Raw genomic sequence first — 20901 nt, 5'->3', positions numbered from 1 at the left:
AAGAAGACCACCAGAGTCCAGAGTCAAAGCCAAGTGGCAAGGATCTTTACTACAAGTTCAAACCTGGTCCCTCCATTTCACCGCATACAAGAGGGCCCCGAACAATGCGAGTGTTTGCTTTTTTATAGCCTGAAAGTTACAGGGGAACAAAGGAATTCTTTTGGTTCCTGCTCTTTCAGTAAAACTTTGAACGGCTGTCCCCTCATCTGTCCCCTTATTGGAGACTTTCCTGGTGGTGTTTGTACTGGGCTTGTTTGTTTTGAGCCCGGGGGAAGTTTAAGAGATATATGGTGATATGTGGTGGGATGGGAGGATGGGATGTGTTTGTACTGGGCTTGTTTGTTTTGAGCCCGGGGCTGAGGAATGTGCACGGCTCTCTTCATTCCCCCCCTTTCTTTTCAGGTATTTTTTAGAGCCAATCTTGGGTCTTATAAGTCTGATTCTGTTTCAGCGTTTACAGGTTGGTATTGGGCTCTGAGGACTATGAGTTGTACAGTGTTAAACCTTTCTTTAACGAACCGCAAAATTCTGTTAACAACACAAGGTCCTACGGTAAGCAGAAATAGTAGACTCAGCAGGGGTCCAAGGAAGGGGGCTAACAGAGAAAACATAGATGAGTTCCACCATTGGTCTGCAGCTGAAGCAAACTGCCGTGTTCTTACTTCTGTGCTTAACTTGCGTAACTGTTGGACTCGGTCTTCCACGAGTCCTGATTCATTTATGTAGAAACAACGGTCTTCCTTTAGAAACATACACGTTCCCCCTTTTTCAGCAGTGAGTAGGTCTAAGGCCTTCCGGTTCTGCAAGGTTACCTGTGCTAGGGACGTGAGCTGCCGCTGGAGGGAGGCAAGGGACTCAGCTGACTCCTCCATAGCAACGGCAAATTGTTGGTACAGCTTGTTACTTTCTATAAGGGTGTGACCTAGGGCTCCCCCAGCCAGTCCGGCCGCCATGAAGGATGCGGTGAGGGAGATTCCTGCAATGAGGGGAAGAAATATGGCTCGTGCAGGTCTCGGTCTAGGGTCTGGGTGAATAACAGCACTAGTCCAGTTACCGGTATACCCTAGGAACTCGCCGGCAGTAAGTAGAGTTAACCGGGGAACTAATGTGACAGGAAGACACAGTAGGTTGGTAACAGAGGGGCTTGATAGGTTTTTAGATAATGTTCCATTACACCAGAAGAATATGCCTGACGGAGCCTTTAAGGTGATGTTAGGGGGCATTGCAGTGATGCTGCAGAGGCTGGAATTAGTTCCTGAGAAACAGTAGGGAAACTTCTCTTGACTGGGGTTTAGGTATAGTGGCACGTTAGGGATAGGGGCATATGAGAGGTTTTGGTGGTTGTTAGCTTGGGCAGAGGTGGATGATCCCCATGGCAGGGGGACAGCGGTTAGCGGTGGATGCCCTAGAGTGGCACATAGAAAGCAGCCAGACAGGCTGTGAAGTCCTGTAAGGTTGGCAAGTTCTAATCCTTCTTGCAATAATTTTAACCAGGAAAAAGGACGTAAATCTTGTGTCAGGCGGTTTTCTTGTCGCTGGATATTTCCATGGACCAGGGGCCGTACCTGCACTAGACCCCGCCACAGATAGAGGTGACTGCTAGGCCATGTGGAGGCGGAGGAGTAGTATACAGCCCCGTGTTGAGGCGTGGTCCAGCGGGAGTTCCAGGGGTCTCTAACTATCCATGTATATGAAAGGTCTCTATCTCGTCTGCGATGGAAGGGCCATCTGGGATCTATCTGTTCTTCTCCACCCCACCATTGGTATTTATGGATGTTACAATAGTTATAAGGGCAGCCGGCACTTTGGTGCCACCAATAGTGCTTACAATTGTATTCAGTCTGATCATACTCGAAGCATATTATTGGTGCCACTGGTTTGGCTACTGGGAAATCGGTAAAATTTAGTAAAATTGGGCTATTGCACCCTGAGGAGGGGCAATCTGCACTGGCCACTAATTTCCTGGGCTTATGAGGTTGCCCAGGGTGGGTTTGGTTTTCATAAAGCCAGAATCTCCAGACAAAGGGATTAGGAGCTGGCTTTATGTTTTCCCCAGCGGCCACTAGGGCGACTAATGTTAGAGTTAGACTACCTAACTGCATGTTTGCAGTGAGTTATGCTGCCGGCGCAGGGTGAGTTTTAAGGGGTTGTTCTTAGCTCTGTCCACAGTCCACGTGTCCGGTGCTTCAGCCGCCGCCGCCATGATTGGCCCCAGAAGGTCGGAGGTTGGGTCCACTGGCTTGACGTGGGTGTAGTGGATCCACCACGCAATGCCTTCTACCTTCAGGGTGGTGGGTGTGGTCAGGAGTACTTGGAGTGGTCCTTTCCACCTGGGCTTTAGGGTCTTTTGTCGGTGTCGCTTAACCAGGACCCAGTCTCCCGGCTGGTACGGATGGGGTGTCGGTGGGGGACTGGTCTCATATAGCTCTCTCAGCTTGGGCCAGATTTCTTGGTGAATTTCCTGTAAGGCTTGTAAGGAAAATAAGAATTCAGAGACATTTTCTGTTTCAGACTTAAGCAGGTCATCTTTTAAGCTAGGAACCAGGGGTGGAGGTCTGCCATACATGATTTCGTAAGGGGTAAGGCCTAGTTTGTAAGGAGTATTACGGGCCTGGAACAGAGCATAGGGGAGAAGGACTACCCAATTAGCGCCAGTCTCTATAGTCAATTTAGTTAAGGTCTCTTTTAAGGTCCGATTCATCCTTTCTACCTGTCCTGAACTCTGGGGCCTGTAAGCGCAATGTAGTTTCCAATTTGCCCCAAGGATGGAAGCCAAGTCCTGACTTACCTTAGCGACGAAAGCGGGCCCATTATCTGACCCTATCTGGATGGGGAAGCCATACCTGGGGAGGATATCTTCCAGAATTTTCTTTGCTACGACCTGAGCAGTTTCTCTTTTGGTTGGGAATGCTTCAGTCCACCCTGAAAAAGTATCTACAAAGACAAGTAAGTACCGGTACCCGTACTTTCCTGGCTTTATTTCAGTAAAATCTACTTCCCAGTAGATACTGGGCCTGGTTCCCCTGAGCCTTGTTCCTGCTGCAGCTTGAGATTGGGGGTATGCGTTGTTAAGCTGGCAGACTTTGCAACTTGTCATGATACTGCTGGCCGTCTCAGCTATATGTCTGATTTTGAGCTTGGAGCATCTGATCAGGTCTATCATCTGCCGGGCCCCCAGGTGGGTGGTTCGGTGGATGTGTTCTAACACCTGTTGTCCTAATTTTCCTGGTAGGATGGTTTGGTCATTAGTATCAGTCCACCACCCATTCTGGATTTTTTTCAGGGGAAGTTTGTCAATCCACTGGAGATCTTGTTCTGAATATTCAGGGAAATATGGCAAGTCCCGGGGGCCCGGGTCAGGGAGCTGGAGTGCAAGGAGTTGGCTGGGAGCCTTCGCCACATTTCTTGCAGTTTGGTCTGCCAGAAAGTTGCCTTGAGCAGTTGGAGTAGTTAGTTTCTGATGCCGTGGGCAATGTACAATGGCTAATTTTTCTGGCCTCCATAGGGCTGTTAGCAGGGCTAGGATCTCTTGCTTGTTTTTTATCTCTTTTCCTTCAGCCGTCAGTAACCCTCGCTCCCTGTAAATGGCCCCATGTATATGCGCTGTTGCAAAAGCATATCGGCTGTCTGTATATACTGTCAGCTTTTTCCCCGCCCCTAAGGTAAGAGCTTGGGTGAGCGCTATCAGTTCGGCCTTCTGGGCCGAGGTCCCCGGGGGCAGGGGTTCCGCCCAGATTACCTCAGTCTCTGAAGTTACTGCCGCCCCAGCGTACCTCTGGCCTTGATGCATGAAGCTGCTCCCATCAGTGAACCAGATGAGGTCGGCGTCAGGAAGTGGGCGGTCCTGCAGGTCTTCTCGAACTCCGTGCGCCTGAGCTAGTATCTCGGTGCAGTCATGGAGTGGGGCGTCCAGGTCCGGGTTGGGCAGCAGCGAGGCAGGGTTTAAGGTCATTGGGGGCAGGAAAATTATCCTGAGAGGATTTAGTAGTAGTCCTTGGTAGTGGGTGAGCCGGGCGTTACTCATCCATCGATTAGGTGGCTGTTTGAGTACACCTTCGATGGCATGTGGAGTAACGACCCGCAATTCTTGCCCCATGACAAGTTTATCAGCATCTTGCACCATCAGAGCCGTGGCCACAATCATTCGGAGACAAGGGGGCAGTCTCTTACCCAGTGGCCAGCCCCCTTACAGTAAGCACATTGGTCTTTGCTCAGGTTATCATGCCGGGGGGAGCCGCCTAGGTTGGGTGTATTCTGGCTGTAGATGCTCTTTCTGTACCACTGCTGCCAGGACCTTGGTCATTTTTTCAGTGGCCTTAAATTGCTTTTCCTCTGGAGTATCTCTGTTATTGTAAACCCGCTGGGCTATCTGAAGGAGGTCCTGAATCTGCTTTCCCTCCAAGTCTTCTAATTTCTGGAGTTTTCTCTTAATATCTGGGGCTGCCTGATTTACGAAAGACATTACAACAGCTGCCTGACTTCCTGGAGCCTCTGGATCTATGGGGGTGTACTGTCTAAAAGCTTCCATTAATCTTTCTAAGTAGGTAGCTGGGCTCTCTGTCATTCCCTGCAGAATAGAATATACTTTAGCCAAATTAGTGGGCTTGCGAGCAGCTGCCCGGAGACCTGCCATTAGAGTCTGGCGATAAAGGTGTAGCCGTCCCCTACCTTCTGCCGTGTTGTAGTCCCACGCCAGCCTGGTCAGAGGAAAGGTTGCGTTTATGAGGTCGGGGTTGGCAGTCGGTTGACCGTCGTCCCCCGGGACCAGCTTTCTAGCTTCTATGTGTATTCTCTCTCGCTTTTCCGTGGTGAACAAGATTTGGAGGAGCTGCTGACAATCATCCCAAGTGCGCTGGTGGGTGAACATGACACTATCCAGTAAAGCCAGTAAATCTTTGGGGTTGTCTGAAAACCGAGCACTCTGAGTCTTCCAGTTATACAGATCACTGGTGGAGAATGGCCAGTACTGGAGCCTGGGGATTCCTGTGTCATCTGGGGGTCCTATTTCCTGAAGGGGTAAAGCCACCGTGGAGTCAGGCGGCTGAGGGGGGCTAGTCTGCGAAGTGCGCCCTTGCATCCGCCCCGCCAGCCCTTCAAAGTTACTTTCCCTTTCAGCGGGCCCGTGTGTGCCGGCCGCCTCCCGTCCGCCTGCTCCCTCCCGCAGCTCAGCCAGGGGGGCTGGGGCCTGGGGCCCGGAGGGATACGGAGGGGGTTCTGTGAACAGTGGGTCCCCGCTGTCAGGTAGAACAGGATGGGGGGGGGCAGTTGGTTGCTTGGATTTTAGTGGTCGAGCAACCAGTGCCTTACAGGGTTCAGAGGCTAATTGGAAAGGGGACAGCCAAGGAGGCGGGTTCTCAACAAGGTCCTGCCATATGAGCATATATGGGATTTGATCTAAGTGGCCCGCACGCCCAGGTAGGAAAATCTTGGACTTTACCCTGGTGATGACAGCAATTCGGAAGGTCCCTTCGGGCGGCCACCCCACATCAAAGGCAGGCCATTCGGAGCGACACAGAGTAATTAGCTTTCCTTTCCTGATTTCTATACCAAGATCATGGCCCCTTGCTCTAACTACTTTGAAATTACTCGTAAGGAGAGATAGAGGAGTGCTCTGGGTATTACCCATCCTGAAATAATTTGTAGTCTCTTCCTGTAAAGGAATGTGGGTTTGAATCCCTGCAAAGGAAATCTGATCTGACTTATTAATGATATCTAATCACAGGCGCACTTTGGCAGCCCTGGTCAGAGTTAGCTGCCTGGATCGCGGTCGCGCTGGGGCAGCCCAGATCAGAGACAGCTGCTGCCCGCCAAACCAGGGCAGTTCAGATTGCAAGCGCACACCAGAAGCCCGGGTCAGAGTTAGCTGCCTGGATCGCGGTCGCGCTGGGGCAGCCCAGATCAGAGACAGCTGCTGCCTGCCAAACCGGGGCAGTTCAGATCGCAAGTGCGCACCGGAAGCCCGGGTCAGAGTTAGCTGCCTGGATCGCGATCGCGCTGGGGCAGCCCAGATCAGAGACAGCTGCTGCCCGCCAAACCGGGGCAGCTCAGATCAGAGACAGCTGCTGCCCGCCAAACCGGGGCAGCTCAGATTGCAATATAGATCAGATGAGAGCCAGGGGACGTCTCCCACCGGTCTCCGCTGGCCGTCCTATAGCGCGTCTGCCAGGACTGTGCCAGCTCCAGTTTCAGACCTCGCGAGTCACAGATTCGGATTCAGAACAGACACAGACAGACAAACGGAGACGAGCCAGCTCACCTATCAGTAGATCGATCCTAGGAGATCCATTGACCAGGGGTCTGGTGGGCTTGGGGAATCCCGGACGGGCCCCCAGATGTTATGCCCAGATCATTAGTTCCCCAAAGAAGACCACCAGAGTCCAGAGTCAAAGCCAAGCGGCAAGGATCTTTACTACAAGTTCGAACCTGGTCCCTCCATTCCACAGCATACAAGAGGGCCCTGAAAAATGCGAGTGTTTGCTTTTTATAGCCTGAAAGTTACAGGGGAACAAAGGAATTCTTTTGGTTCCCACTCTTTCAGTAAAACTTTGAATGGCTGTCCCCTTATCGGAGACTTTCTTGGTGGTGTTTGTACTGGGCTCAGGAAGTTTGAGAGATATATGGCGATATGTGGTGGGATGGGAGGATGGGATGTGTTTGTACTGGGCTTGTTTGTTTTGAGCCCGGGGCTGAGGAATGTGCCCGGCTCCTTTCAGGATACAAGAGGAGGACGCAAAGGAGGCTTTGGATTGGGAAGAAGGGTGGCAATGAGATATAGCTGTAGTCCAGGAATAGTCAGGGAAGCAGATAATTTAGTTAAAGTGTCTCAGCCTAATAAGGGAACTGGGCAGGTGGGGATAAATAAAAGGAGTGCTTAAAAGAGTATTGTCTGAGTTGGCACCAGAGTTGGGGAGTTTTAAGAGGTTTAGAAGCCTAGCCATCAATACCCACAACAGTTATGGAGGCAAGGGAAACATGCCCTTGAAAAGAAGGTAATGTGGAGTGGGTAGCCTCTGTATTGATTAAGAAGGGGACGGGCTTACCTTCCACTGTGAGAGTTACCCGAAGCTCAGCATCCATGATGGTCTAGGGGGCTTCCGAGGCGATCGGGCAGTGTCAGTCTTCAGCCGCTAAGCTGAGAAGATCTGGGAAGTAGTCAGTCAGAGAGCCTTGGGCCAGAGTTCCAGGGGCTCTGGGAGTGGCTGACAGGTGAGTTGAACAGTCCAGTTTTCAGTGGGGTCCCACAGAGATGGGACGCGGCTTAGGAGGAATCCCGGGCAGCGGGCATTCCTTGGCCCAGTGGCCAGATTTCCGGCACGTGTAGCAAGCACCTGTGGGAGGAGGTTCTGGAGGAACGCCTGGCCGCTGCAGTTCAGGTGTTTGGAAGTTCTTGTGTGGTGGAGATGTGGCTGGGGTTTGTCTCACAGTGGAGGCAAGGAATTGAAACTTTTTTCTACTATCGTACACCTTGAAGGCGAGGTTAATTAAATCCTGTTATGGGGTTTGAGGGTCAGAATTTAATTTTTGGAGTTTTATTTAATGTCGGGAGCAGATTGGGTAATAAAATGTATTTTGAGAATAAGACGGCCTTTTGACCTTTTAGGGTCTAGGGCTGTAAAGTGTCTCAGGGTTGCTGCCAAACAAGTCATGAACTGGGCTGGATTTTTATATTTGATGAAAAAGAACCTAAACGCTATCTGATTTGGGATAAAGAAAAAGGAGCATTAACCTTGACTATGCCTTTGGCTCCAGCCACCTTTTTAAGAGTAAATTGCTGGGCAGGTGGGGGAGGGCTAGTCACGGAACGAAACTGTAAGCCGGACCAGGTGTGAGGAGGGGAGGTGATAAAAAGATTATAGGGTGGAGGAGCAGAGGCTGAGGGAGAATTGGGACCTAGCTCGGCCTGGCGAGGAGCAGCCTGGGGAGGAAGGGAGAGGTCAGATGGGTCTGTAGAAAAGGAAGATTAGAAAGACTCAGCGACGCTTGGGGTTGGTACTGAGGGGACAGGTGGGAGGGAAAGAAGGAAGATTTGGGACGAGTTGCACTGGGCACAGGGACTAGGAAGGGACTGAGTGTGTAAAAGAATGCCTGGACGTCAGGCACCTCAGACCGTTTGCCTATTTTATGACAATAATTATTTAGATCTTGCAGGATGGAAAAATTCAAAGTGCCATTTTCTGGCTATTTGGAACTACTGTCGAGTTTGTATTGGGGTCAAGTGGCATTGCAGAAGAAAATAAGGCATTTAGGTTTTAGGTCAGGTGTGAGCTGAAGAGGTTTTAAGTTTTTGAGAACACAGGCTAAGGGAGAAGAAGGAGGAATGGAAGGTGGAAGCTTACCCATACTGAAGGAGGCAAGCCCAGAGAAAAGAGTAGAGACACGGAGAAGGGGCGGGGGGTTCTTGCCCTCCAGAAAAGCAGAGAAGGGGTTGGGGCACGGAAATAAGGGATTGGGGCACAGAGATAAGAGGTCAGGGTGCGGAAATAAGGGATTGGGGCACAGAGATAAGAGGTTGGGGTGCAGAAATAAGCAATTGGGGGCTTCTTGCCCCCTAGGAAAGCGGGACTTGCCACTAAGGGTGAAGGAGAAGGGGTTGAGGGGTACTTGCCCCTGCCCCAGGAAAGTGGGACTTGCCACTAAGGGTGAAGGACCAAGGCAGGCATCCCTGCGTGGTCTGACACCCTTGAAATGTGAGTGTATAATCAGAGAGGTGTCCCTGCAATGATTAAACACCAAGGGAAGGCTGCCTTCCCAGTCTGTGACCGGCGCCGGAGTTTTGGGTTCACAGATAAAACATGTCTCTTTTGTCTCTACCAGAAAATGAAAGGAATTGAAATTAAGAGAAGGGAGAGATTGAAGTGTGGCGCCGAGATTGAAAGGAGAAAGAGTTTGAGGGATAGTGAGGGAGGTTGGAGAAGAGAGTAAAAAGAGGCTGCTTACCGGATTTGAAATTGGTGAGATGTTTCTTGGGCTGGTCGGTCTGAGGACCTGAGGTCGTAGGTGGATGTTTCTCATGGAGCAAAGAGCAGGAGGACAGGGGATTGATCTCCCAAGGGAGGTCCCCCAATCCGAGTCACAGCACCAAATTTCATGCGCGTCCATGTGAAGAGACCACCAAACAGGCTTTGTGTGAGCAACATGGTTGTTTATTTCACCTGGGTGCAGGCGGGCTGAGTCCGAAAAGAGAGTCAGCGAAGGGAGATAAGGGTGGGGCCATTTTATAGGATTTGGGGAGGTAAAGGAAAATTACAGTCAAAGGGGGTTTGTTCTCTCGCGGGTAGGAGTGGGGGTTGCAAGGTGCTCAGTGGGCAGGAGTGGGAGTTGCAAGGTGCTCAGTGGGGGTGCTTTTTGAGCCAGGATGAGCCAGGAAAAGGACTTTCACAAGGTAATGTCATCAGTTAAGGCAAGGACCGGCCATTTACACTTCTTTTGTGGTGGAATGTCATCAGTTAAGGTGGGGCAGGGCATATTTACTTCTTTTGTGATTCTTTAGTTGTTTCAGGCCATCTGGGTGTATACGTGCAAGTCACAGGGGATGCGATGGCTTGGCTTGGGCTCAGAGGCCTGACACTTAGTACAGAACAAAATGGAGTCTCCTATGTCTACTTCTTTCTACACAGACACAGTAACAATCTGATCTCTCTTTCTTTTCCCCACACTGGGAACTTTGGATACCGTATTTGCTGCAGATAATTAATTATACCAACAAAATGCCAAGACCCCTGGAGCAATATGCCTCAACAGAGTATCAATATACTTTAATAATTATCTTCAGAAAGTAAAGGTCTGCTTCAAAAGATAACCTTAAAACTCCATATCTTTGATTCTGTTAGTTCCTAAGATAAAAAAGAAAATGCTGGTCAGTGTGTATGAGTACATAGTAGAAGAGGCTGATGTGTTTGTGTGGGAAGGGATGGGACATTTCTCAGGATTCTGGTTTTAAAGGTTTATTAAATATATGAAGAACCAGAGGAAGATCACAATGCTGACTGTGAGAATACAATTGTTCTGTGTGAACTTACTTTTTTAAGTCTGAGAGGCTGTTAGCAACTTGGGGCTCTGCCCTGGAAAGCACCAGGTTTACTGTTATGAGATCCTGTTGATCTCTGGCTGCCAGAGTCTGTGTGACAGCAGACTGAAATTGATCTCCATTTTTGCAGACAACGATGAGCCTTATTGGCTCGAGCCAGGACTTCTCAAGAACATGGGATGGACATGCTCTCTTGCTCCTTCTCATAATTCAGGAAATATACTTGTCCCTGGGGTGGAACATTGGCTTACTTGTGGGGCAAGAATATGAAACGCTCACCTTCCAAACCAACAGAACCTTTGTGTGACTACGACTGTCCAGCTACAGCACTCATCTTTCCATGCTACAAATCACTAAGCTTGGCACCCTCATGTCAGACTAAGAAGACAAAGAGTTTATAACATCAGGACAGTTTACAAATTGTTTCTTTAATAAAGAAGAGTCTCAGAGGGTATTTCATAAAATATGGTATTATCTCCTTTTCTTTCATGCTATTTTTACATAAAGTCGAGCCAGCAAAGCTCTTTTAAAATTAGTCTTTTTTGGGCCGAGCACAGTGGCTCACGCCTGTAATCTAGCACTTTGGGAGGTGGAGGCAGGTGGATCATGAGATCAGGAGATCGAGACCATCCTGGCTAACACGGTGAAACCCCGTCTCTACTAAAATACAAAAAATTAGCCAGGCGAGGTGGCGGGCATCTGTAGTCCCAGCTATGCGGGAGGCTGAGGCAGGAGAATGGCTTGAACCCCGTGGGGCGGATCCTGCAGTGAGCCAAGATCGCGCCACTGCACTCTAGCCTGGGCGACAGCGAGACTCCATCTCAAAAAAAAAAAAAACAACATAAAATAAAATTAGTCTTTATTTATTAAACATATCATTAATCCTTTTCAATGAGAGAAGTAAACTTCAAATGATCAGAAGTGGGAAATGAATTAGCACAATTCTAGAATACATTATTCCTGAATCTAATAATTTCACAAGCATCGTTATTGCATTTTCCACAGCCCATTAGTAAGACAGTAGTGTCCATTCAGATTTGGTTTTTAATCACTCCTTGGGAGAAATGTTATTACAGTTGTGATCTTTCTTGAAAAATTTGCCTATGGGGCTAGAATATAAACTTATAAACAGTCACAGAACCAATCTGTCTGAAGGCATTTTTTCTATAAAAGATGACAGTCCTAGGAACTTGTTGGCAAGATGGGTGAATAGGAACAGCTCCAGTCTGCAGCTCCCAGTGAGATCAGTGCAGAAGGTAGGTGATTTCTGCATTTCCAACTGAGGTACCCAGTTCATCTCATTGGGACTGATTGGACAGTGGGTCCAGCCCACGGAGAGTGAGCTGAAGCAGGGTGGGGCATTACCTCACCCAGGAAGCACAAGGGGTCAGGGGATTTCCTGTTCCGAGCCAAGGGAAGCCATGAGAGACTGTACTGGGAGGAACAGTGAACTCCTGCCCAGATACAGCAATTTTCCCATGGTCTTTACAACCAGCAGACCAGGAGATTCCCTCCAGTGCCTGGCTTGGTGGGTCCCACCCCCATGGAGCCCAGCAAGCTAAGATCCACTGGCTTGAAATTCTCACTGCCAGCACAGCAGTCTGAGGTCCACCTGGGATGCTCAAGCTTGGTGGGGGCAGGGCGTATGCCATTGCTGAGGTTTGAGTAGGCAGTTTTACCTTCACAGTATAAACAAAGCTGCAGGGAAGTTTGAACTGGATGGAGCCCACCACAGCCCAGCATGGCTGCTGAGGCCAGTCTGCCTCTCTAGGCAGGTCATCTCTGATTAAAAAGGCACCAGCCCCAGCCAGGGACTTATAGATAAAAACCCCATCTCCCTGGGGGTGACTGTGGTAACAACTTCAGCAGACTTAAACATCCCTGCCTCACAGCTCTTAAGAGAGCAGTGGATCTCCCAGCACAGCATTCAAGCTCTGATAAGGGACAGGCTGCTTCCTCAAGTGGGTCCCAGACACTCATGTGTCCTGACTGGCAGACGCCTCCCAGTAGGGGCCAACAGACACCTCATACAGGAGAACTCTTGCTCGCATCTGGCAGGTGCCGCTCTGGGACAAAGCTTCCAGAGGAAGGAACAGGCAGCAATCTTACTGTTCTGCAGCCTCCACTGGTGATACTCAGGCAAACAGGGTCTGGAATGGACCTCCAGCAAATTCCAGCAGACCTGCAGAAGAGGGGCCTGACTGTTAGAAGGAAAACTAACAAACAGAAAGGAGTAGTAGCAACATCAACAAAAAAGACTTCCACTCAGAGACCCCCATCCGAAGATTACCAACATCAAAGACCAAAGGTAGACAAATCCATGAAGATGGGGAGAAACCAGTGTAAAAAGGCTGAAAACTCCAAAAACCAGAATGCCTCTTCTCCTCCAAAGGATCACAACTCCTTGCCAGCATGGGAACAAAACTGGACAGAGAATGAGTTTGACAAATTGACAGAAGTAGGCTTCAGAAGGTGGGTAATAACAAACTCCTGTGAGCTAAAGGAGCATGTTCTAACACAATGCAAGGAAGTTAAGAACCTTGAAAAAAGGTTAGATGAATTGCTAACTAGAATAACCTGTTTAGAGAAGAACATAAATGACCTGATGGAGCTGAAAAACACAGCATGAGAATGTCATGAAGCACACACAAGTATCAATAGCCAAATGAATCAAGAAGAATAAAGGATATCAGAGATTGAAGATCAACTCAATGAAATAAAGCGAGAAGACAAGATTAGAGAAAAAAAAGAGTGAAAAGTCATGAAGAAAGCTTCCAAGAAATACAGGACTATGTGAAAAGGCCAAATCTACGTGTGATTGGTGTACCTGAAAGTTACGGGGAGAATGGAACTAAGTTGGAAAACACTCTTCAGGATATTATCCAGCAGAACTTCCCCAACCTAATAAGGCTGGCCAACATTCAAATTCAGGAAATACAGAGAGCACCACAGAGATATTCCTTGAGAAGAGCAATGCCAAGACACATAATCATCAGATTCATCAAGGTTGAAATGAAGGAAAAAATGTTAAGGGCAGCCAGAGAGAAAGGTCAGGTTATTCACAAAGGGAAGCCCATCAGACTAACAGTGGATGTCTCAGCAGGAACCCTGCAAGCCAGAAGAGAGTGGGGGCCAATATTCAACATTCTTAAAGAAAACAATGTTCAACCCAGAATTTCATATCCAGCCAAACTAAGCTTCATAAGCGAAGGAGAAATAAAATTCTTTACAGACAAGCAAATGCTGAGAGATTTTGTCACCACCAGGCCTGCCTTACAGGAGGCCCTGAAGGAAGCACTAAACGTGGAAAGGAACAACTGGTACCAGCCACTGAAAAAACATACCAAACTGTAAAGACCATTGACGCTATGAAGAAACTGCATCAACCAATGGGCAAAATAACCAGCTAGCATCATAATGACAGGATCAGATTCACACATAATAATATTAACCATAAAGGTAAATGGGCTAAATGCCCCAATTAAAAGACACAGACTGGCAAATTGGATAAAGAGTCAAGACCCATCGGTGTGCTGTATTCAGGAGACATATCTCACATGAAAAGACATATATGGGCTCAAAATAAAGGCATGAAGGAATATTTACCAAGCAAACAGAAAGCAAAAAAAAGCAGGGGTTGCAATCCTAGTCTCTGATAAAACAGACTTTAACCAAACAAAGATGAAAAGAGACAAAGAAGGCCATTGTGTAATGGTAAAGGGATCAATGGAACAAGAAAAGCTAACTATCCTAAATATATATGCACCCAATACAGGAGCACCCAAATTCATAAAGCAAGTTCTTAGAGACCTACAAAGAGACTTAGACTCCCATACAATAATAGTGGGAGACTTTAACACCCCACTCTCAACACTAGACATATCAACGAGACAGAAAATTAACAAGGATATCCAGGACTTGTACTCAGCTCTGGACCAAGCACACCTAATAGACATCTACAGAACTCTCCATCCCAAATCAACAGAATATGCATTCTTCTCAGCACCACATCACACTTATTGTAAAATTGACCACATAATTGGAAGTAAAACAATCCTCAGCAAATGTGAAAGAAAAGAAATCATAACAAACAGTCTCTCAGACCACAGTGCAATCGAATTAGAACTCAGATTAAGAAACTCACTCAAAACCACACAACTACGTGGAAACTGAACAACCTGATCCTGAATGACTACTGGGTAAATAATGAAATGAAGGCATAAAGAAAGATTTTCTTTGAAACCAGTGAGAACAAAGACACAATGTAGCAGAATCTCTGGGGTGCAGCTAAAGCAGTGTTTAGAGGGAAATTTATAGCACTAAGTGTCCACAAGAGAAAGCAGGAAAGATCTAAAATCAACACCCAAACATCACAATTAAAAGCATTAGAGAAGTAAGAGCAAACAAATTCAAAAGCTAGCAGAAGACAAGAAATAACTACCATCAGAGATTAACTGAAGGAGATAGGCAAAAATCCTTCAAAAAAATCAATGAATCCAGGACCCATTTTTTAAAACAGATTGACAAAATAGACCACTAGCAAACTAATAAACAAGAAAAAGAGAAGAATCAAGTAGACACAATAAAAAAATGATAAAGGGGATATCACCACTGATCCCACAGAAATACAAACTACCATCAGAGAATACTATGAACACCTCTATGCAAATAAACTAGAAAATCTAGAAGAAATGGATAAATTCCTGGACACATGCACCCTTCCAAGTCTAAATCAGGAAGAAGTCAGATCCCTGAATAGACCAATAATAAGTTCTGAAATTGAGGCAGTAATTAATAGCCTACCAACCAAAAAAGTCCAGGACCAGATGGATTCACAGCCGAATTCTACCAGAGGTACAAAGAGGAGCTGGTACCATTCCTTCTGAAACTGTTCCAATCAATAGAAAAAGAGGGAATCTTCCCTAACTCATTTTATGAGGCCAGCATTTTCCTGATACCAAAACCTGGCAGAGACACAACAAAAAAAGTAAATTTTAGACCAATATCCCTGATGAACATCAATGCAAAAATCCTCAGCAAAATACTGGCAAACTGAATCCAGCAGCACATCAAAAAGCTTATCCACCACGATCAAGTCGGCTTCATATCTGGGATGCAAGGCTGGTTCAACATATGCAAATCAATAAATGTAATCCATCACATAAACAGAACCAATGACAAAAACCACATGATTATCTCAATAGATGCAGAAAAGGCCTTCGACAAAATTCAACAGCCCTTCATGCTAAAAACTCTCAATAAACTAGGTATTGATGGAACATACCTCAAAATATTAAGAGCTATTGATGACAAACCCACAGCCAATATCACACTGAACTAGCAAAAATTGGAAGCATTCCCTTTGAAAACTGGCAGAAGACAAGGTGCCCTCTCTCACCACTCCTATTCAACATAGTATTGGAAGTTCTGGCCAGGGCAATCAGGCAAGAAAAAGAAATAAAGAGTATTCAATTAGTAAAAGAGGAAGTCAAATGGTCTCTGTTGGCAGGTGGCATGATTGTATATTTAGGAAACCCCATCATCTCAGCCTCAAATCTCCTTAAGCTGATAAGCAACTTCAGCAAAGTTTCAGGTTACAAAATCAAAGTGCAAAAATCACAAGCATTCCTATACACTAATAACTGACAAACAGAGAGCCAAATCATGAGTGAACTCCCATTCACTATTGCTACAAAGAGAATAAAATACCTAGGAATACAACTTAAAAGGGATATGAAGGACCTCTTCAAGGAGAACTACAAACCACTGCTCAAGGAAATAAGAGAGGACACAAACAAATGGAAAAACATTCTATGCTCATGGATAGGAAGAATCAGTATTGTGAAAATGGCCATACTGCCCAAAGTAATTCATAGATTCAATGCTATCCCCATCAAGTTACCATTGACTTTCTTCACAGAATTGGAAAAAACTACTTTAAATTTCATATGGAACCAAAAAAGAGCCCACGTAGCCAAGACAACCCTAAGCAAAAAGAAAAAAGCTGGAGGCATCATGTTACTTGACTTCAAACTATACTACAAGGCTATAGTAATAAAAACAGCATGGTACTGGTACCAAAGCAGATATATAGACCAATGGAACAGAATAGAGGCCTCAGAAACAACACCACCCATCTACAACCATCTGATCTTTGACAAACCTGACAAAAACAAGCAATGGGGAAAAGATTCCCTATTTAATAAATGGTGTCATAAAAACTGGCTAGCCATATGCAGAAAGCTGAAACTGGATCCTTTCCTTACACCTTATAGAAAAATTAACTCAAGATGGATTAAGAACTTAAACATAAGACCTAAAACCATAAAAACCCTAGAAGAAAACATAGGCAATACCATTCAGGACATAGGCATGGGCGAAGACTTCCTGACTAAAACACCAAGAGCAATGGCAACCAAAGCCAAAATAGACAAATGGAATCTAATTAATCTGAAGAGCTTCTGAACAGCAAAAGAAACTATCATCAGATTGAACAGGCAACCTACAGAATGGGAGAAAATTTTTGCAATCTATCCATCTGACAAAGGGCTAATATCCAGAATCTACGGAGAACTTACACAAATTTACAAGAAAAAATAAACCACCCCATCAAAAAGTGGGCAAAGGATGTGAACAGACACTTCTCAAAAGAAGACATTTATGCAGCCAACAAACATATGAAAAAATGCTTATCATCACTGGTCATTAGAGAAATGCAAATCAAAACCACAATGAGATACCATCTCATGTCAGTTATAATGGCGATCATTAACAAGTCAGGAAACAACAGATGCTGGAGAGGATATGGAGAAATAGAAGCACTTTTATACTGTTAGTTTAAGAGTATAAATTCGTTCAACCGTTGTGGAAGACAGTGTAGTGATTCCTTAAGGATCTAGAACTAGAAATACCATTTGACCCAGCAATCCCATTACTGGCTATATACCCAAAAGCTTATAAATCATTCAAGTATAAAGACACATGCACACATATGTTTATTACAGCACTGTTCACAATAGCAAAGACTTGGAACCAACCCAAATACCCATCAATGATAGACTGGATAAAGAAAGTGTGGCACATATACACCATGGAACACTATACAGCCATAAAAAAGGATGAGTTCATGACCTTGGCAGGGACATGGATGAAGCTGGGAACCATCATTCTCAGCAAACTGTCACAAGAAGAGAAAAACAAACACCACATATTCTCACTCATAAGTGGGAGTTGAACAATGAGAACACATGGACACAGGGAGGGGAACATCACACACCGGGGCCTGCCGAGTGGTGGGAGGCTAGGGAAGGGATAGCATTAGGAGAAATACCTAATGTAGATGACAGGTTGTTGGGTGCAGCAAACCACCACGGCACATGTGTACCTATGCAACAAACCTCACCGTTCTGCACAGGTACCCCAGGACTTAAAGTATAATAATAATTTAAAAAAATATTATAGTCCTATTCAGTAAAGCAATTTACTTAAAATGTACACAGGATAAAGCACTATGGGAGGGGTGAAGGGAAGGAGGGGAAAAACCACCAACATAAGCTGAGGTCTGACTTTATACTTGACAGGCCCTCAGACTCACTGGGGAGGGCCATGCATGAATAGTTCACAATTAAATGGTAAAGCAAGGCAGCGTTGGAGGATTTCCTGCCAGAGAAATGGTGGAGGCAGAAAGAGTTTTGGGAATGGATGACAGCCAGCCAGATCAGTTTCTTGGTGTAGTAGGAGTTAAAAATACATCTTCCTGAGGCCTTTGGGTGTGGTCGAAAACTAAGGGTGAATGGACTCAAGCAGGTGGAAAGTGCTGTGAGCTTTATGGACTTGAACTTGGCATAGCAACACCTCTAAGGACTTTCAGATCCTAAATGCCATGGTGGGGGTTTTCCTCAAGCTGTGCTTAACCCTTCTGAGTCTCTTAGGAGACTGACACAATCCCTTCATATACCTAAGTGGGCATCTTTTTCTCTGTAACTAAAGCCAAATTCATATCAATGATGAACTGAACAGTACAATGACTGTTTCTCTGCTGAATACTACCAATAGGGTGAAATGAATCACTCTGAGTCTAACTCATGAAAGCAAGCATTCTGGGAGAAATGATTCCCATTTCCTTTCATCCTACCCATAACGGCAAGTGTGCAAATCCCTACATAGCAACCAAATGTGTGCTCTTTAAAAATAAATTAACCTGAATTACTCTGAAAGTCAAATTGAAACCTCACTGACTTCACCTCTTATTAAAAGAAGTTGCCCTAGACCAAATCTGGAAGAAATGCTTAATTTTCCTTGACTCTAGAGTCAGTAACAGAAGATCTATTATTAGATGCATTTCAGAGATTGTTAGAAGTTAAAAAAAATCTATAGAGCACACAGTATCCAAACAAATTCAGGATTCAGTGGTTCTAACACCTGTGGGTATTAGAAGATTGCTACTGAGCATAGCCTTCAACAAGGTAAGACACAAAAACTTTTTTTTTCAAGTTATTGAAAGTTTGTTCCTCTTGGCATGCCTAGCTATATCTTAGAGCTCAGTGATGAAAACCACTGAACTAAAATACATTGTCAGCTGAAGTCATGTATGGGGCTCCCTGACACCATGTGAAGCTATGCATCTTTCTTGTGTGACTTAGCCATTTCCTATAGAGGTTGATGGCCATTGCAAGACACTATGGAATCACGTCACACAGCCCATGCTGAATGATCTAAAGAGGTACCATTAACCTCTTCTTGGCTCTTCCTAGTCACTAGCTCTCATGGAAGAGCCTGGTGTTTCATTAGATAGCTAGGCCATCTTGCCTGATGTTTTTGATTACAACCTTTATTTTTATTCATATCCTATCATTTTAATAATATTTGAGATGATTTTGAGACTCTTTAAGTCCTTATAAAGATGGTTCTTGCTTAAAAGAGTAGGCAGTAACCCTTTTCCTTTCAAACTTGATGTTTCCTACCTTGACCTTGACTCAGAAAAAAGGCCAGAGATTGTTGTAATGTAAGGGAACATGCTGCAACATCATTCTGAAATAACAAAACCAGGTGACAATGCTTATAGTCATTAGCAACTGAAACCAATAGAAAGTCCTTTGTAATAAGCCACCTACACTAACATAAAACTTTTAACAGAGAAAGTGTTAACATATGCTTTGTTATTGCTTGGAATTTGGAAGTTTTTAAAAAATTTTTTTTCCAGGCATGATTTCTACTTTTAAGGAAATAGCCCTTTCCAATTTGCATTCATGTAGTACTTACTACAGTATATAGTTAAAAAATGTAGAACTTTCCCATATTTAAATTAAAATTCCTTCACTTCTCTAAGTGAAGAAAACCAAAGGGAATTCACATTTTAATTGAAATGAAAATATATATTACAGTTTAGAAAAAAGTTATCCTCAAATAAATTTCATTGACGAGTTCTAGACATTTTATTTTGCTCACAAAATTTTGTGTCACCATAAGAGATTTGAAAGACACGAAAGCAAAGAAAAGAGAAAGAGAAAATATATGTCAGAAATTGCTGAAAGAAAAATCCACATTTCACATGTGGTTATGTGAAAAAACACCTATTCTCCCCTGTGGGCCATTGAAACAAATTGTTGAGAACAGGACCTTGTCTTGGTAAAAGGAAAATATATATTCCACACTTTAGGTAGAAGTTGAAAATGATAAACAATGTGTCCGGGGAAGAAGTGGGAGAAATTTTGTTGCTTCCATATGAATATGTCCATGCCATACAGATTGCGGGCCTTGGGGGTGGTGCAGAAGGAAAGAAATTCATCTGTTATCAGGGGTACAGCAGCACCCAGGGTCAGAGCAAAAGTCTCCCTCTAAAGATGTTTATTGACATACATGATGATGAATATGTTGACTTTATGAACTCTTCTTTTTGGGGAGCATGACAAGTGCAGTTTCCTCTGTGTACTCATGCTTCAGTTTCTGGAAATTTTACATCCAGAGATTAATGATCCATCACATAATCTATCAGGCCAATGGATTTATTTTTCAAAAGACTTGCTGGATGATCCTGATTTAAGTTATTCACCTAAAATTCTGATTCACAGCCTCAATTTGATCATTAAGCTATTACCACTGCATCCCCAAATGGGTTTGCTGGTCATCTCCGCAGTGAAGCCCAGTAAGATTCTTTCCTTTTTATTGCTTTTTTGTCTAGCAATACCTGACTGTTCTAACCAGGCCTGCGAGAGGCCTACCTCTAGCAATAATGCTCAGTCAGCACACTCAAAAGGATGTGTCTCTTCCATGGAAACCTGTGACACTTCAAATGCTTACCAACTTATATTAGATTACCATATTACTATATTAGAAGATTAGACATAAGTGATTTTTAGTATATTCAGATGATTAGTAACATATTAATATCTTCATGGTATATTAGATTATTCATTCAGCAATTTTTGAATACCTACTATTTGTCAGATACTCTTTTAGTCCTATGAACAAAACCATTAACAAAACAGACACAAATCTTTGTGATGTAGAAGGTTACATTCTATTAGGGGAAAATAAAATAAACCATAACTGTAATAAATAAGTAAATTAAATGCTATGGAAACAAAAGTAGAACAGGACAGGTAAATCAGTCATGCTGGAGGGGTGGTTATAGGAAGTAGATGACAGTTTTAAATAAGGTAATCACCATTGAGAAATTGAGTTTTGAACAAAGGCTGAAGAGGATGAGGGAGATACCCTGAGGGACAAAAAAATCCAAGTAGAGGGAACAGCCCCTGCAAAGATCTTAAGGCAAAGAACTACTTGGCATATTCAACAAACAGCAAGGAGGCTCTACAGCTGGAGCAGAGGGAGCTAGGTGAGGCTGATGGAAGATGAGGTCAGGAACTAGAAAA

At 44.9% G+C, this 20901-nt stretch overlaps 2 protein-coding genes across 2 annotated transcripts in view; one reads left to right on the top strand and one right to left on the bottom strand.

Annotated features, from left to right (window-relative positions):
* Positions 1 to 5723: 5723 nt before the first annotated feature.
* The window catches only part of LOC134809095 (uncharacterized), a 115664-nt gene continuing 100486 nt past the window's right edge, over positions 5724 to 20901 (top strand). Inside the window, exon 1 of the mRNA XM_063801455.1 lies at positions 5724 to 20901. This exon is cut by the window's right edge and continues 15663 nt beyond it. Within this exon, the coding sequence (XP_063657525.1) occupies positions 6106 to 6492 (387 nt within the window). The 5' untranslated portion in view covers positions 5724 to 6105 and the 3' untranslated portion in view covers positions 6493 to 20901.
* Positions 19895 to 20901, bottom strand: part of LOC129137988 (uncharacterized) — a 27599-nt gene continuing 26592 nt past the window's right edge. Inside the window, exon 7 of the mRNA XM_063800403.1 lies at positions 19895 to 19972. The gene's annotated coding sequence lies outside the window, so the exon portion shown is untranslated. The remainder of the gene's footprint in view (positions 19973 to 20901) is intronic.

The sequence above is a fragment of the Pan troglodytes genome, chromosome 20, assembly GCF_028858775.2.
Source record: "Pan troglodytes isolate AG18354 chromosome 20, NHGRI_mPanTro3-v2.0_pri, whole genome shotgun sequence".
Taxonomy (NCBI): domain Eukaryota; kingdom Metazoa; phylum Chordata; class Mammalia; order Primates; family Hominidae; genus Pan; species Pan troglodytes.
This window is presented reverse-complemented; position numbering and strand designations above follow the sequence as displayed.